The sequence below is a fragment of the Aphis gossypii genome, chromosome X, assembly GCF_020184175.1.
Source record: "Aphis gossypii isolate Hap1 chromosome X, ASM2018417v2, whole genome shotgun sequence".
NCBI lineage: Eukaryota > Metazoa > Arthropoda > Insecta > Hemiptera > Aphididae > Aphis > Aphis gossypii.
The window spans coordinates 45216659-45235341 of record NC_065533.1 but is presented as its reverse complement, the minus strand read 5'-3'; the positions used below and the strand labels follow the sequence as shown (position 1 = coordinate 45235341).

The following is an 18683-nucleotide window of genomic DNA, read 5'->3' as shown; positions in this document are numbered from 1 at the left end:
ATAATTACTATGCTTATGTGATATACATGACGTACCTACACACAAGCAACACTATAATGCAGTGAACACAGAGTAAATTTGGTGTTTATACTTCTATATTAGTAACCTTATGACCCTGTTACAAATATAAACGATCACGTGATTTACATTCACAATAACAAGTTAATATAACAAATATGTATTATTATGAATCGCAATTGTGCGTATTAATTGTATGTACTTAAAACTAGCTGCCTGGCTTTGCCCACGTGTATTTTTTTTGTTTTTTTTTTTATATTTATTGTAGAATAAGAATATTGATGTATGCGCGATGTGTGAGATTATTTTTAACGATCAATTTAACTTCAAGGAACAATCCTTAACTACACGACTGACGAAAATTATAGGTTGTGGGTAACCCGAGAGCCACCGTGCTGCACAATACGTACCTATTGGCGGTAAATAGTTATTAATAATTAATCCACTTAAATGTCACATTTTTTAAAATCCTTTCTTATTGCGCCATTAAAATATTAGAGGAACCACTATTCCAAATTTCAAGTTCATACGTTATGTAGTTTTTCAGATACAGTGATCAGTGAGTAAGTAGTATTAGACTTTTATATATAATATTGATATTAATTATATTTTCAACGGTTGTTTCTTTTTAAAGAGTATTATTAAAAGAGTAAAATAGTAAACTTAGATAATAAATAATAAGGTACTAGATAATGATTAATAAGCCAATTAAAAAAATATCAGTATTCCAATAATAAAAATAAATATTTGCTTTAATTAGTACTTAAATTAATGCTTTTATTTTTATTTAGTGCAAATATATTATCAGTTTTTAACTAGGTTATCTAAGCTAGACATATAATTTATAGATTTATTAAGTTGTTTATATTTTATAACAGTTGGTATGTATGAAGTTTTGAACTTCATCACTTAAATGTTGATACATTATAGTTTAATAACCATAAATGAATATATATTTTAAAATTATAAATTATATCTATTGAGTATTTGAGTATAAAATATGTAATCGGGGTGTAAAATTTGTTAATTAATTTTACGATAACTTTTCAATGTAGGTAAATTGTTAGGGAAAAAATTGCTTAGGTACATTAATTACATAATTTCCATTTATAACCAAATCGGTTTTGCTTATTTTGCAATCTGTTGTGCTTCAGAAACAATAGTAATATTTTTACATTTTAAAAAGTAAATAATATAAACAATTCGCCGTCTCGATTCTCGATGCCATCGAGTTTATAGTACCTATACATATTATATTATTATACATACGCTACACGAGCGGTTCGCTTTGAAATGATCGAGCAATTCGTCATCGGTACGATATGCGATTTTTAATTTGATTTCTTTTTTCGTTTACAATCCTGGTCTAGATACAAATGAGATTTACAACGGTGAAACGTGACGAGGGGAGAGAAGCGAAAAACAAATGTTTAAACAATGGACGTTTTATGGAGATATACGCATATCAATTGGTCTGGCAGGGAAAAAAAATAAACTCCGGCGAATAAACGTTTCCTGTAGCAGGTAGGTAGACGTGTGTAGCGTGTGCATAATATTATATTGTCTACCTATAATAATATATTATACCTACGTATACGTGTATTATTATACGTATTATGTATTATTAGTATAGCTTGTAAGCTATATAGAAGGGAAAATAATTGCACTACAAAAATCTAAAATATTATGTAAATTCACATTACATGTTACGATATTGCATAATGCATATTAGTTATAATTTTTTTTTTTTTTTATTATTAAATCTAATTGACTGACGTTGGCGATGTTTATGTCAATTATTAAATAAAAAATAAAAAATTTATCAGTTTCTGAATAAAATCAATAAAAATATATTTTTATAATTTTCGTGAAATAGTAGGTAAACTAAGATATTATACAACTTATTAAATTATATGTTTCGACTACAGGTATTCAAACCTGTGCATCGAAATATTTTCACGAATTTGGCGATAACGAAAAAGTACCTATTCGATTTTTTTTTAGAACTGCCGAAGTATGCGTTGAAAATGTCTTGATTTTTAAACTCGCGATTTATCGAATGGATTTCTATCTCGGTCTATCGTATTACCAGAGCAACATAATATACGTAATTATAAAAACGTTGTTTTAAGCGACTTTGACCACTTCCGGGTGTGAACCGCTAGCCTTTTTATCTAGTCTGTCCTACATTTCCAAATTAGGTACATCATACAATTTTAAAAGTTTATCGTTTATACTGTATATTTTATATTCTATATGTTATCGATATAATAGTTGTTATCTGGTATTGAAAAACGTTAAATGTCTAAATGTCATAATATTATAGTGTATACATTATACACACTATATATATTATATGCACACGTACATACGTGTACATGTATACGTATTGCTTTTAACCATAACTATTTGTACCGACCTATTTAATTATATCAGTTTCTTCGTATCATTAGTGAAGTCCTGTCATTGAATTTATTATTTTCGTGTTTTTGTAGTGCTCTAATAACATCCTCAAAAAAGCGTAAAATTGATGATGAAAATAGAGCTTTTAACACCTCATAAAAGAATTTATTTTTGCTTTCTATGCGACGGCTCGCTCGATTTAAATTTTCTAAAAATTGGCAATCTAGTAACTTTGAGTTGCCCATCCCTAGTATATAGTGTATCTTCTACCTACATATTAATATTATTATTATTATAATATCTACATTGCCATTTATAATATTATATTATATTATATAGGTACGTTTTATTATTAAATATAAATCGGATGTAAAATGACGGGTGAATATAATATTATATACCAATATGGCGGCGACGATCCAGCCTGCAGGAACGGAAAACTCGCGTTCCCGATCGTAGCATCCGTAGCTTTATATTATTATTATTATTATACGGGGACTACAGCAGCAGCAGACGGATGATGACGCGGCGGCGGGACCGGGTCGTCGAGATGAGTATATCGGTGCGCACGCGAAACCGGGCTGGCGGCAGGATTCGACGGTACAAATGACTTGATCAGTGAGAAATTTCGTATCCCCACGAGGGCTGTACACAATGGTCTCCGGATATGCACATACACACACCATGTACACATAATATTATACTGCACACGTGTATATTCGCGTGTATATTATCCCTCTAAATAAATTAGCCGACGCGATCAATGAGCAAACAATCTGCGTACGCGCGGTCATGATTCTTCCGGACGACAGATATCGCATATGTACGCCACCGATTTATGTGTATTTTACTTGCGAGCCGTATTTTTCCTACGCCTCATCGTAAAAATATATCATATATCTGCGCGCTCGGTGTATGGTATACAAAAAGTTACCACGGGTATAGCGGGGTATATGCAAGTCCTTCGGTTCGGTTATAGGTAATAGGTATATAACACTATAATGTTTTAATGTTAACTATACGATGTCACGGGACGGTATAGGCGTGTAAATTTTAATGTGTCGATGTCGTGCATACGTGATATTAAGCGTGGGGTCGACCAGTTTTTTCGATTTTTAAAACGACATTTTTAAATTTTAAATTTTAAAATTTTTAAGAATTTTAAAATCATGATTATAATAGTGAAGTAAGAATCGTCTGAAGGTCGATTTTAAGTAAACTTCAAGACGTATTCAAATACGACAATTTCAGAAAGTTTCATTGGATAAAAGAGTAGGTATTAATAACTATATAGGCTTACAAAACCGATTAAAGTCTCCGTGGGTCAGTTAAAGACGTACGTCAGTTATTAAAGCACGAAATCATGCGTCTGTCTGCTTGCGGTCGACTCGTTTGGAGTTTCTAGAGAACGCATATGAATAACACGTATGAGACCGCACACTTCTAAACACGGCACAAACATTGTTTTATCAATAACTGTGAGTCATTTACGGTCGGCGACCTAGGCCACGCCGCCGTCGGCGTATAAAGCCACGTCGGAATTCATTATCTCCTTTAATCGACGCATCGAGTCGACTCGTATACGTCGATCATAAGTATATAGGTATACTTGTGTTTGATTCATATTAAAGTTTTATCGACGTCACTAGTCATCGCGGCGACAGGGACGCGACGCAGGAGGAGGACATCGAAAAAATCCGTTTGGAACAATAATAACTGCAAAAACAACGACACAATAGCCATGTGCAGCCGCTCGTGAAGACCGTATTTTATTATCCTGTTGCGGTACGGTCGGAGCGCAGTGGCCGCGCGTTCGTATCAAGACCACGACTTTAAAAAAAAAATAAAAAATCACTGAAATTCTCATCGTCCCGACTACCTTCCCTGTAACTCGTCGGATCGCCTCGCGATGACGACCGTGTCCGCCGCGATGCAGCTACTGTTCGAGCTGGCGACCAGCTGGTGGACGGTCGGGTTCCTGGCGACGTTCACGGCCCTCGCATATCACTGGTCCACGGCCACGTTCGGCTACTGGCGCGACCGGGGCGTGCCGTACGTGCGGCCCACGGTGCCGCTGTTCGGCAACATAGGCAGCAGGGCGCTGGGCACCGAACACCAGATCCGGATGTTCGGCCGGATCTACGACGCGTTTCGCGGTCACCCGTACGTCGGCATGTACCAAATGCGTACGCCATACCTGTTGGTGTGCGACCGGACGCTGGTGAACCGCGTGCTGATCGGCGACTTTGCTCACTTCACCGATCACGGGATACACACGGATGGCCCGGAAGAGAACCCGCTGGCCAACGGGCTGTTCAAAATGAGGGGCGCCAAGTGGAAGGTGATGCGGCAAAAGCTCAGTCCCGTGTTCACGGCCGGCAAGCTGAGGCACATGCGCGGCCAGGTGGCCGCCTGCAGCGAGCAGCTGATGCGCAACGTGGCCGCCGACGTGCCGGCCACGGGCGGGCCGATAGAAGTGCGCGACGTGCTCGGAAAGTATTCCACCGACGTGATCGGCACGTGCGCGTTCGGACTGCAGCTGAACGCCATCAGCGACGAACAGTCCGAGTTCCGCCGGAACGGCAAGGCCGTGTTCCAGCCTTCGTTCCGCATGCTGATCAAGGACCTTATCTGGCTGATCTCGCCGGCCCTTCGGCGTGCGATCCGTGTCAGCGACTACCCGCAGGAAGTCGTCCAGTTCTTCATGGCCGCGTTCACCGATACGATGCGGTACCGGCAGGAGCACGGCCTGGTCAGGGACGACCTCATGCAGTCGCTGATCCAAGCCAGGACCGACCTCGTCGTCAACAAGACCGAACCGTCAGGTATGACCATGGGTTATTGACGATATAATAATATTAATGTATAATATAGGTACCTGTAAAGTAAATAGTAGGTACGTTATCTCGCCCCTATTGGTAATCGGTATTACGTTTTAAGACCAGTCAAAATGTCTCGGTATATATATATATATATATATTATGTATGTTGCCCTAGAGAAAATATAAATAATAATTTAAAACTTTAACATCGATTATTATAAACGTTGTGAATAGAAACAGAAATATAATATTTAAAACAATTGTGTTATTAGGGCAAAAAATATCGTTTCCAAACCGATACCTACATACATGGTTCCGTTAAACAATATGTATAATTTACTAGATTTTCCCGTGCACATCGTTGTACATTAAAATACCAACTATAAAATAATAAGTTTTTTATTGAATGATATTTATTAAAGTGCATTTGGATACACAAGGTTTTTGATTTTCCTTCTGGAGCATACACAAATAAATCAAATGTGAACTCAACAATACCATCGCGTAAATCTCAAAACTCCTGCTTGAGTATTTCCCGTGTTAAACCTCCCCTTTTACAATTAACCTATTTTCTTCCCAGAGGTCTAATCTATATATGCACCAAATTTAATCGCGATCGTATTATCGGTTTAAAAATGTATAAATAAAGACACACAAATAACAGATAAACATTCATTTATATAATATACGTACATTACTAATTGGAAAAAGCTTTAGAAACTTACAGGTTACTTTATACTATACCTATTTAACTATCCAAATTATTTTATTTTTTTATTGAACATCAAACATTTAGGCATTAATCTATTTCATATATTTAGTGACATTCTTAGAGACGGATATCGTGGCCAATGCATTTGCTCTATTTGCTGCTGGTTTTGAAACAGTGTCTACGGCAATGAGTTTTTGCTTGTACGAACTAGCATTGAAAAAACCAATACAAGACAAAGTACGAGAAGAAATGAATGCGACAAAGATTAAACATAGTGGTGAAATAACGATGAATTTCTAAAAGAATTACATTACTTGGAAATGGTATTAGCTGGTCAGTATATATACGTTATAATCGATTTTATCATTGACAAAATATAAAAATATATATACCCATAAACTCAGTGCCGCTTTAAGCACTAAACAAATTACCGCCTTTTAATATAGGTAAATATTTTTATAGTCTAAAAAATATTATTACTAATAACTATAAAGCATACAGTTATAGTTTTTTCGTTTAATCAATATTTTTTTTAAATAATATATACGAGTTACATGGTCATATCCACTTGTCTATTGTCAAGTTGTATATGTACAACATGATAAAGAAATAAAATTTATATTGATAAAAATTTATAAATAATGCAGCTATACTATATAATAGGGCAACTCTAAGATTTTGAAATTGGAAAACTTAAAATATAAATCAATATAAGCACAATCCTGTTGGTCTAAAAAAATTTTATAATTAGTTGCATTTCTTTTAGTTCTAGTTACACATTATAATAAAAATTATTTGCAGTCCTTGAGAAATTGCCGCCCTAAACACTAGCTTAAAGTGCTTACTGGGAACTGCTTAAACTTAATTAATTCGGCTTAAAAATTCAGAATATACAATATAAAAGCCATGTCAAATATAGCAAATACTTTTTATCATTTATAAAATAATTATTTTTGTGATGTAGAATACATATAAATTTTATTTTTCAGAAACATTACGAAAGTATCCACCATTAATAACACTAATTAGAGAAGCAACGAAGGATTACCAAGTGCCCGATGACACTTTAGTAATTGAAAAAGGAACAAAAGTTCTTATTCCTGCGTATGCTATTCATCACGACTATAGATATTATCCTGATCCAGAAACTTTCGATCCTGAACGGTTCTCACCTGAAGAAAAAGCTAAAAGACCAAATGGAACTTATATGCCATTTGGCGATGGACCTCGCTTATGCATAGGTATGTATTATGTTACTCATGTACTCAAAAATAAACAGTTAATGTTAGGCACGAGTTTTTCTCGAGTTTTTTTTTTCCATAATAAATAATGTTTATGAAATTAAATAACTCGTTGATATTTTAGGAAAACGATTCGCTGAAATGGAAATGAAATTAGCGTTAACTGAACTTTTGACCAAATATGAAGTGGAACCATGTGATAAAACCGATATTCCAATGAGATTCAGTCAAAAATCTTTATTAATAGCACCAGAAAATGGCATTTGGTTAAAATTCAAACCAATAAATACTGCTAATTAACTATACATTTATTGAAATTAAAATATTAAGTACATATAGAACTTGAGCCTAAAAACTTTAAAATAAAAAAAGTGTGGTGGGTCAAAAATTATACTATACTATAACACACTAAATAAATATTGTTTTATTGAGGAATATTCAGACCGTTAAAAAATAGTTGTATTTTAAACATTCCCTGTTAATATATGACCTATTGTTTATAAATTATTGAAAAACACAATAAATTACAATTTAAGTTTGTGCAATAATCACAATATTTCCATATTAATTTACTGTATTTATTAGTGTAAATATAAACATATTATATTTTCTTAACTTGAAAAATATAATACTTAACAATGTAAAAAGTGTAATTTTATATTATTTAATGTAATAATATTTGTATAAAATAATAATATCAGCATTATAATTTGGACATAAAGTGTATTGTTACTTTAGACATTTATACACCTGCAAAAATATTAGATATTCTAGAAAGAATAGTTATTTATCAATATTTCAATTATAAATGTATGATTAATTTTTTTTTTTTTGCAAAATTAATTAAGTTATTGTGACAATTAAATTGAGCAATAATATAATTATTGAAAAGTATATTTTTAGGCTAACATTAACATCGTCTCTTATGCACCTATATATTTTATACATAGAATTACAAATACCTATACCACAAGAATTAAAAATTTGTTTAAATTTAAAATGTATTCAGTGGTTGTCAATATTTAAAAAAATAAAAAATATATATTATTAAAAATAATCAACCTTTTAGTTTTAAACCTGGCATTTCCTGTGTATGATATATGTAGGTACCGTATTAACATAATTATAATAAGATCTATCGAAATATAAATTGATTTTTATTTGTAAAAATTATCTTTCTACATTGTAATTTATTATTTCAATTTAGTTAAAGTACTTTAATCATAGTTATACTTAATTCTTTTTTTCTAGTGTAGTTCAGTTGAATTGGATAGCTAGAAAATATATAATATAGTAGTTAGATATAGAACTGTAATAATTGAAGCTCCTTAGTCCTTACAACCTTGCGAATTTATTTGACACACTAAACAGTTTTTGTTTACAAAAAACTACAATATAACAACAAAAAAAACTCGACGCTACATTATTCATAAAACCTATTCAAGCTTTTTTAATTATGTTATATTATAACTTATAAATTAGAAACCATATTATTTATACTTAGATAAAAACTATACTCGTATTATACCTCTCTATGACCCCTACTAATGCTCTTAATGGCATTTAATAATAATAATAAATAATAATATGCCTTAATTTTTTTCGCTAGTTGTTCGGTTCGTATACCCAGTATAGGCAGCGCCGGATAGGCAAGGTATCGGGCCCACTGAGTTTTAGAATTTTAACCGGCCCATTTTTCAATAATATAAAGTCATTAATTCATATTTATATACATTTTTGAGATGTTAAGAGTAACAACGAGTTTGGAGTGTTCAAATATTTTCGACCATATATTACTAAGTCGGGACAAACTTTTCCCGAGCAGAGCCTATACGGGCCTGGGTATAGATATAACACTATAGTATTATAACTATAGGAGTGCGCAGACTTCAATTTCCGGTCGAGCCTGGAACAACTAATGCTAACTAATACTTGGACAGTGTCCATACTTTTTTTTTAACATATTAATGTAGGTAGGTACATGCTAATTGTAAATTAAAAACTGTGTAAATAAAATCAAGTTGTATGTGAACACAACAATAATGTGCTAATTTTTATTTTTTAGACATATAGGTACTTTTGAAGTTAAACATTTTCATGTTCTCATAGAACATATCAATATAATTAAATACATACACAAATCTAAAATTTTATTGTGCCGCTAATAAGATTCTGGTCGAGTCCCGGTTCGACCGGCTCACCTCGTGCGCACGCTTATGGTTATAACTAGGGAACGAATTTACATGTAAATGCATATTTTTATTAAAACAAGATATTTAAGAATCGATAAGAAATGTTCATGATTTAAATCATTCTTATTAAAATGATGCTACTTTATTTTACATATTTTTACAATTTTGGTATAATTACATATTTTTACATATTTCACTAACTTGTAAATATTTTTTAACATATTTTATCATTTCATCGTTCATACGTTTTCAAGCCATATGTTGCAGTGGACAAAAACAGCCATTATGAACTGTGACGATTCACTTGAAGCAAATATTTAGTAGTTATCTTTAGTTTTACCCTGATATTTTTCTACCACCTGAACCCATAATTACTAGGTGGTAACTGCTCAATATTATTGTGAACACTTTTCGAAAATACAAGAAATTATTTCAAAATTAGATCCAGAAACTTCTATCGCTATTGGAAAATTTCAAAATATTATGCAAAATGAAAATTGAAAAATAATTTAATTTTCATTTCAGTGAATTTTAGTTTTATTGCACATACAATTACAAAATTAGAAACAAAAAATATGTCCTTAAATGATAGTATGCAAATTCTAATCGAATCGGCGTTTGAAAAATTAAAACTCGTAAACGGACCCATAGGAGATATTGTAAAAAAAAAAATTCATGCCGTTACAGAAAAAAATCCAAAAATCCAGGCTATATTGATTTTAAAACAATCAATGACATAATGAGTGGCAGACACTCTTCTAAAAAATTTGATTTATCGCCTTCTGATATTATGCGCTTCAAATATGCTCCAATTACATCGGTTGATCTGGAACGATCATTTAGCCGTTTTAAAAATATTTTGAGACCTAATAGGCGACATTTAACATTCGCTAATTTAAAATAAATTGTAATAATTCAATGCAACAAATCATTTTGATAATTTAATTATTTTAATAATTTGAATTGTATTTTTTTTTAATTACATTTTTTCCCCACATATTTAGATGTTTTTAGCACATATTTTATAAATTATACTTCCATATTTATAACTTATATCGTTAACCACGATGGACGGTATTGGCGTGTAAATTTTAACGTATCGATGTCGTGCGTACATCCTATTGTCATACTATGACGAATTTTCTGTTATGCGCGCGAGTTTAAAGGCGATGAGATCGAACGGACGGTCGCGCTTGATATACAATGCTTTTGTGCTTATCACACCTACACCGTGGATGCCAGTTATACCTACCTTAATCACGTGCCAGCTCCAGATTAGGACAGGTTGGAAGCTAGGCAACTGCTCGGGGCCTAGCCGCTTAAGAGAGCTCACGACTTTCGTGGGTTTGATGATTTGTAAGCCTATAATTTTGTTTAACAAATTAAACATCAAGCATGTCAAGTGATAATATCAGATTATGTCGGTAAGGTATTTTATTCTCTAATTTCAATACCGCGTTTAGTAGGTATAATATAGGTACCTACCTATAATATTAGTATGGTAATTTTTAACGCTTTGATGATAAATATAATATGCATGCTAAAAATTATAGAAATTTATCTATACTCATATTATAGAGTATGTGAGTAAAATGATGTTTATAGTTTAATGTTTTAAAAAATAAACACATATTGACAAGATTACGTTTAGTAGATACTTTGTTTAACTGTATGCGTAAAAAAAAATGCTTTTACGGCGCCTCAAGAAATTTTTTTTGGTTTCACGAAAATAAATCCTAAGCTACCGTGAAAAAATCTGCTCCTGGCCACGCAAAATTGGCCGCGTTAGGGAAGAGAAATAAAACGCGTACATTTTGATTTAATATTTACAAATCAATAAATCGTACAAACAAGATATTATCACGATATGCGTTCGACTGTCCGTTTTTTTTTTATTTTTAAAAAGATATTTTTAAATTTTAAATATTTAGGAATCATGATTATTATTGTGAAGTAAAAATACGTTTAAAAATCAAATTTAAATAAATTTCACGACGTGTTCATATATGACGATTTCAAACATTTTTACCGAATTAATCAGTCAATAATAACCTGTATAATAGTATTAAAAAAACCGGCTAAAAATCTCCATGGGTGTCAGTTAAATCACGAAATCATGCGTCTAACTGCATGCGGTAACTCGTTTGGAATTTTTAGAAAACGCAATACGCCCATGAGACCGCACACTCCAAAACAAGGCACAAACAATATTATGTTCTATTAATAACGGTGTGTCATTCACGATCGCCGACCAAGGCCAAGCCATAGACTTAAAGCCACATCGGAAGTCATTATCTCCTTCATTCGGCGCATCGAATCGCCTCTTATATGTCGATCACATTACATACGTGTAATTTGTTTGATTTACATTACCATTTTCTCGAGGTCACTAGTCGTCGCCTCGCAAGTGGCACGCGATTCCACCGAGCCGCCGAGGACGCGGCGCACGACTAGAAAAACAACAATAACAAAAACAACGACGCAATAGCCGTGTACCGGTCGAAAATACCGTATTTTAATATCCTGTTGTTCAGTACAGTCTGCACGGTCGGAGCGCAGTGACCGCTCGTTCGTGTATCGTTCGCGACTTGAAAAACGAAATCCTCGTCGTCCTTACCTAACCTTATCTAACCCTTACTTAATCTCTAACCTTACCGATATAACTCGTCGAACCACCTCACGACCACGATATGTCCACCGTGCTGCAGCTACTGCTCGAGCTGGCCACCAGCTGGTGGACGGTCGGATTGCTGGTGTCGTTCGCGGCCATCGCGTTCCACTGGACCACGGCCACGTTCGGCTACTGGCGCGTCCGGGGCGTGCCGTACGTGCGGCCCACGGTGCCGTTGTTCGGCAACATGGCCAGCATTGCGCTGGGCACCGAACACCAGGCTCGCATGTTCGTCCGGATCTACGACGCGTTTCGCGGTCACCGGTACGTCGGCATGTACCAGATGCGCACGCCGCATCTGTTGGTGTGCGACCCGGCGCTGGTGAACCGCGTGCTGATCGGCGACTTTGCACACTTTACCGACCACGGGCTGTACACGTCCGGCCCGGACGAGAACCCGCTGGCCAACGGTCTGTTCAACATGTCGGGCACCCAGTGGAAGGTGATGCGGCAAAAGCTCAGTCCCGTGTTCACGGCCGGCAAGCTGCGGCACATGCGAGGCCAGATAGCCGCCTGCAGCGAGCAGCTGATGCGCAACGTGGCCGCCGACGTGCCGGCCACGGGCGGCTCGATGGAGGTGCGCGACGAGCTCGGAAAGTATTCCACCGACGTGATCGGCACGTGCGCGTTCGGACTGCAGCTGAACGCCATCAGCGACGATCAGTCCGCGTTCCGCCGGTACGGCAAGACCTTGTTCCAGCCGTCGTTTCGATTCCTGTTCAAAGAGCTAGCCTGGCTGATCTCGCCGGCCTTTCGACGCGCGCTCCGCATCAGCGACTTCCCGCAGGACGTCGTCCAGTTCTTCACAGACGCGTTTACCGACACGATGCGGTACCGGCAGGAGCACGGCCTGGTCAGGGACGACCTCGTGCAATCGCTGATCCAAGCCAGGACCGACCTAGTCGTCAACAAGACCGAACCGTCGGGTACGAAGATATAATAATATTAACATAATATTATAATAAACCTGTGTAAAGTAAATGGTAGGTACGTAATCGCGCCCCTATTGGTTATTGGTATCACGTTATAAGACGAGTCAACAGTCGAAATATCTCGGTAACGATGTAAGTGATATATACATATATGCCTCGAGAAAATATTCATAATAATTTAAAATGGATTTGAAAACAAACATTTGGATACACAATGTTAACCTCTTCCATTTTAAATTAGACTATCTTCGGTTTAGGATTGTACCTAATAGACAAACATTCATATATATATATATAGATAACTAATGGAAAAAGTTTGAAAAGCTTACAAGTTACCCTTTTACTATACCTATTTAATTATCCAAATTATTTTATTTTTATTATTGAACATCAAATATTTAGGAATTAATTTATTTCATATATTTAGTGACATTCTTAGAAACAGATATCGTGGCCAATGCGTTTATTCTATTTGCCGCTGGTTTTGAAACAGTGTCTACGACGATGAGTTTTTGCTTGTACGAACTAGCATTGAAAAAACCAATACAAGACAAAGTACGAGAAGAAATGAATGTGACAAAGATTAAACATAGTGGTGAAATTGACGATGAATTTCTAAAAGAATTACATTACTTGGAAATGGTATTAGCTGGTCAGTATATATATACGTTATAATCGAATTTATCATTGACAAAATATAAATATATATATACCCGTAAACTTAATTAATCGGCGTAAAAATACAGAATATACAATATAAAAAGTAAAAAACCATGTCAAATGTTGTAAATACTAGTTATCATTTCTAAAATTATTATTTTTGTGATTTCGAATATATATGAATTTTATTTTTCAGAAACATTACGAAAGTATCCACCATTAATAACACTATTTAGAGAAGCAACAAAGGATTACCAAGTTCCCGATGACACTTTAGTAATTGAAAAAGGAACAAAAGTTCTTATTCCTGCGTATGCTATTCATCACGACTATAGATATTATCCTGATCCAGAAACTTTCGATCCTGAACGGTTCTCACCTGAAGAAAAAGCTAAAAGACCAAATGGAACTTATATGCCATTTGGCGATGGACCTCGCTTATGTATAGGTATGTATTATGTTACTCATGTAATTGTACTCAAAAATAAACAATTAATGTTAGGCACGAGTTTTTCTCGAGTATTTTTTTCATACTAAATAATGTTTATACAATGAAATAACTATCGTTGACATTTTAGGAAAACGATTTGCTGAAATGGAAATGAAATTAGCGTTAACTGAACTTTTAACCAAATATGAAGTGGAACCATGTGAAAAAACAGACATTCCAATGAGATTCAGTAGCAAAACTATAGTTTTTACACCAGAGAATGGCATTTGGTTAAAATTTAAACCAATAAATACAAATACCTAATTAGTACATAAAACTTGAGCCTAAAAATTTTTAAATAAGAAAACGTGGTGGGTCAAAAATATATTATACCATAGCAGTATAGCACACAAAACATTTATTATCTTATTGAAGAATACTCAGACTGTTAAGAAATGGTTATTTTCTAAACATCCCCTGTTAATATATTACGTATTGTTTACAAATTACTGAAAAACACAATAAATTACAATTTAAGTTTGTACAATAATCACGATACTTCTGTATTAGTTTACTATATTAATTAGTGTAAATATCAAACATAATATTATATTTTATTAACTTGAAAAAAATATTTCATAAAAATGTAAAAAGTGTAATTTTTTATTATTTAATTTAATAATATTTGTATAAAATTATAATAATTGCATTATAATCTGGGCATCAAGTGTATTGTTACTTTACAGACTTTACACATTTATATAATTTTATACCTGAAAAAATATTAAATATTCTAGAAAGAATATTATTATTTATCAATATTTTATTATAAATATGTGATTAAATATTTTTTTTTTTCAAAATTAATTTTTATGACGATTAAATTTAGCAATTATACAATTATTAAAAAGTATATTTTTAGCTGGCTAACATTAACATCGTCTCTTACGCACCTATATATTTTATACATAGAATTATAAATACCTACCTATACCATACGAATTAAAAATTTATTTAAATTTAAAATGTATTCAGTGGTTATCAATCCTTATACAAATTAAATATATATTTCATTAATAATCAACCTTTTATTTTTAAACCTGAAATTTTCTGTTTATAATATAATAATTTATAAATCCATATAGAAGTAAGTGCCGTATCAACACAATTATAAAGGATCAATCAAAATATTAATTGCTTTTTATTTGCAAAAATTATATTTCTACATTGTAATTTATTATTTCAATTCAGATAAAGTACTTATAGTTCATAGTTGTACTTAATTTTATTTTCTAGTGTAGTTCAATTGAATTGGATAACTAGAAAATATATATAGTAGTTAGATGTAGAACAGTACTAATTGAAGCTCCTTAGTCCTTACTTCCTTACGAATTTATTTGATACACTAAATAGTTTTTGTTTACAAAAAACTACAATATAACAATAACAACAACAAAAACTCGACGCTACATTATTCATTAAACCCAAAGTAAGCTTAGTTAATCATGCAATCTTATAACTTATAAATTAGAAACCATATTATCTATACTGAGATAAAACTATACTCGTATATCCTTTCTATGACCCCTACTAATGCTCTTTAATGTCATTTAATAATGATAATATACCTTAATTTTTTTAACTCTAGTAATGTCTTTTAAAACTATTATTATTAAATTCATAATTTTCACCCCATTATCAAGGCCTGAAGGAAATTATAAATTATGTAAAAAAAAAATGTTTATAAAAAATAGTTTTATTTTAGTATTTTAAGAAATTAAAATCAAAAAAAGGTAGTCAAGTGGTACCAGTCTGCCTATATATTATTTTTTATTTTATTTTTTTAGAATATACGGGCAAGGCCCTTTTTTACATAGACAACAGGTTTACAAAGATAGTATTATGTAACAATGACAACACTAATATAGAAAAATTAAATTGTAATTTAAAGATCTATCATTATATGTTTATGTGTGTAGCTATTAAAGTCATTTATTTTACTTTTAGTATTACGAATTAATATAAAAAGAAAAAAATGAAAATTTTAACATATGATGAAAATGAAAATATAAGCATTTGGCGAAGATATCAAGCATTTACCGTTTTTTTTTCTATGTACAACAAAATTTCAAAATTTGTTTGATGAGAAATAGTTATTTTATGAGTGAATATCGGATACTGTAAAAGATTTAACTTGAAATTGTTCATAAAAAATTAGTTTAGATTTTTGGAAGAAATTTTTTATACATATACTTTTTTAACCTTGTAAAGAACATTCTATTAAGTTTTCAGATTTTAGGAATGAAAACAACAATTTTTATGGACGTCTAACTAAAAAATAATTTATACAATTTTAAGATTTTGACTAATTTTATCAAAATTCAAACTTTAAAAGTTTAAAAAAACATTGTAGATATAAATTTTCGATATTTTTAAATTAAGTTTTATATTAAATTTTCAAGCATAATTTTTAAATTGACACTTATTTAAAAAAAATTTATTTCTCATTATGCCTATAAATAGCTTAAAAAAGTCGAAATATTTTAATTTTAGTCATAAATAGAAAATAATAGCTAATATATAAACATTTGGTGAAAATTTCAAGTATTTACAGTAATTCGTTTTCGAGTTATATAAAAAAAAAAAAAAACAAAATTGGGTTTGTGTAAAAAATCCAATTTTTCATCTTTTTTTCCTCGGTTATCAAAAAAAGTACTGGGAAACTTTTACTTTTTTACTTTTACCCAAAATGGATGCACTTTGCTATCAAAAATCACTGCTACTTTTGAAAACCGAATCATTTTTACTAAACAGTTTTTACTCAAGTTATTACAGACAGATAAAAAACACACACACGTCATTGTAAAATCAATACATCATCGCTTTGCTCAAAATCTAAAATTTTAAATATCGATTTCAAGTAGACAAATACGACAAATTTTTATATTTTTTTTTTCAAAATTAATGAATTTATTAATTACATTTCAAATATAACACGTCTAAATTTCTATGTTACACTTGTGTTGAACAAAGACCCTTTAATTTATATTTATTATTTTCGTATTATAGTGTTATAGTATATACAATCAATGTGGTAGGTATTCCTACGGTGGTGTCACAAACGCGATGTTTTAAATAAAATACAAATCTATGGCTCGTTATTATTGAAAATAATTATTGCACTGTACGCGGTGGCAATCGGAAGCTGTTACAATTAACATCCGGATTAACCGACTGCAGATATATGTACAAATATATAACAATACACCTATATAATATATTATATTGCATGTACACATTTACAGTAGGTACTTCACAATATATATTGTATCAATTATTTATTATGTTGTTTCGTATATATACAGTGAATAACAAGGGTACTATAATTGCACATGTGCTTATAACGCCACTATTCAACTAAACGTTGTGGAATTAAAATAACAACCGCATATCCCACGCGAACCCCGTGTACCTTGCACGTATGTTATTATTTTTATGTATACGAAAATGATAAAACCAAAAAAAAGCCGTTGTTATTATTTAGGTCGATTTTTTAAAATAATAGTTTAAAAAAATTACATTTGTAATAACACGCAGTTTAAACGCACGCACAAGCATATATATATATAGTTTCGGAGTGTTTATATCAAACGTTGCTTGTGAACAGGAATTTTTAAAGTTTATAATTTTTGTTAACAAAAAAAAATATATATATATATTAAAAAAAGGTTATTAAATACACACGAAGTATAGATGAATTATTCATAAAATCATATAGGAACGCCTGCGGAAATACGACTATATTAATAACTAAACACCCCGTGTTATAAAACAATAATAACTATAGTATGAATAAAAGTTGTACGATTTAATTAATATGTATATGAATTCAAAACTGATTAAGAGGCCTTATGGCGTTAATTTCGGTAAAAGCAAATAATAACAATATTACAATGTTGTTTATGGGCCTAGAGAGTGTGAGTAAACTTTCTCGTCAACACTATAAAGGAAATAGTGTGTTTATAACAATGTACTTAGGTGACGTATTTCGACGTCACATAATGTTCTTTTGAACTTGCATCAAGTTTATCGTTTTATGAGAGTACCTACTGCAGATTTAGGCATTTCCATTTAATTTTCGAGTCGACATGCTTTGACAAACAAGGCGCTACCATTAGCTAAAACCACACACGTCACGCAATCGGCGATGTGGATTAATTTGAATCGAAAAGTTTTAAAAGGGGTGATAAAACAGAATTTGGGGAACGCGGAATTTAATGTCATCACATATGAGTGCTGAACTTTTTGGCAGAGAATATCAATCTGTCGAACAGGATTTTGGTATTATAGAACGCGACGAGTAAGAAAGTAAGGTATTAAGTTTAGACAGAGTAGGTACTAGATTCTATATTAAAAATAAAAAATAAAAATACCTGTGACCTGTCAATGAATGTCCATATAAATATATATGTTGTTGAGTGTTTTCTTTCCGTCGAATAGAAGATTATATTGACTAAAAGGGCGGATTTGATGGATAAAAATGCACTACGCACTTTTTAAAAGCTCATTTTTTATTTCTTTCGTATGTACTTGGCGTTTATC

The 18683-nt window shown here is 32.3% G+C and overlaps 1 protein-coding gene across 1 annotated transcript; it reads left to right on the top strand.

Annotated features, from left to right (window-relative positions):
* The first annotated feature begins 3567 nt into the window (after nucleotides 1-3567).
* On the top strand, nucleotides 3568-16167 carry LOC126551670 (uncharacterized). Its single transcript, XM_050205621.1, is given in 10 exon segments — nucleotides 3568-5246; nucleotides 6065-6235; nucleotides 6238-6288; nucleotides 6945-7196; nucleotides 7321-7462; nucleotides 7629-7641; nucleotides 12097-12985; nucleotides 13419-13643; nucleotides 13848-14099; nucleotides 14230-16167. Coding segments are annotated over 10 exon segments (3087 nt in total). The 5' UTR covers nucleotides 3568-4330; the 3' UTR covers nucleotides 14406-16167.
* The last annotated feature ends 2516 nt before the right edge of the window (nucleotides 16168-18683 follow it).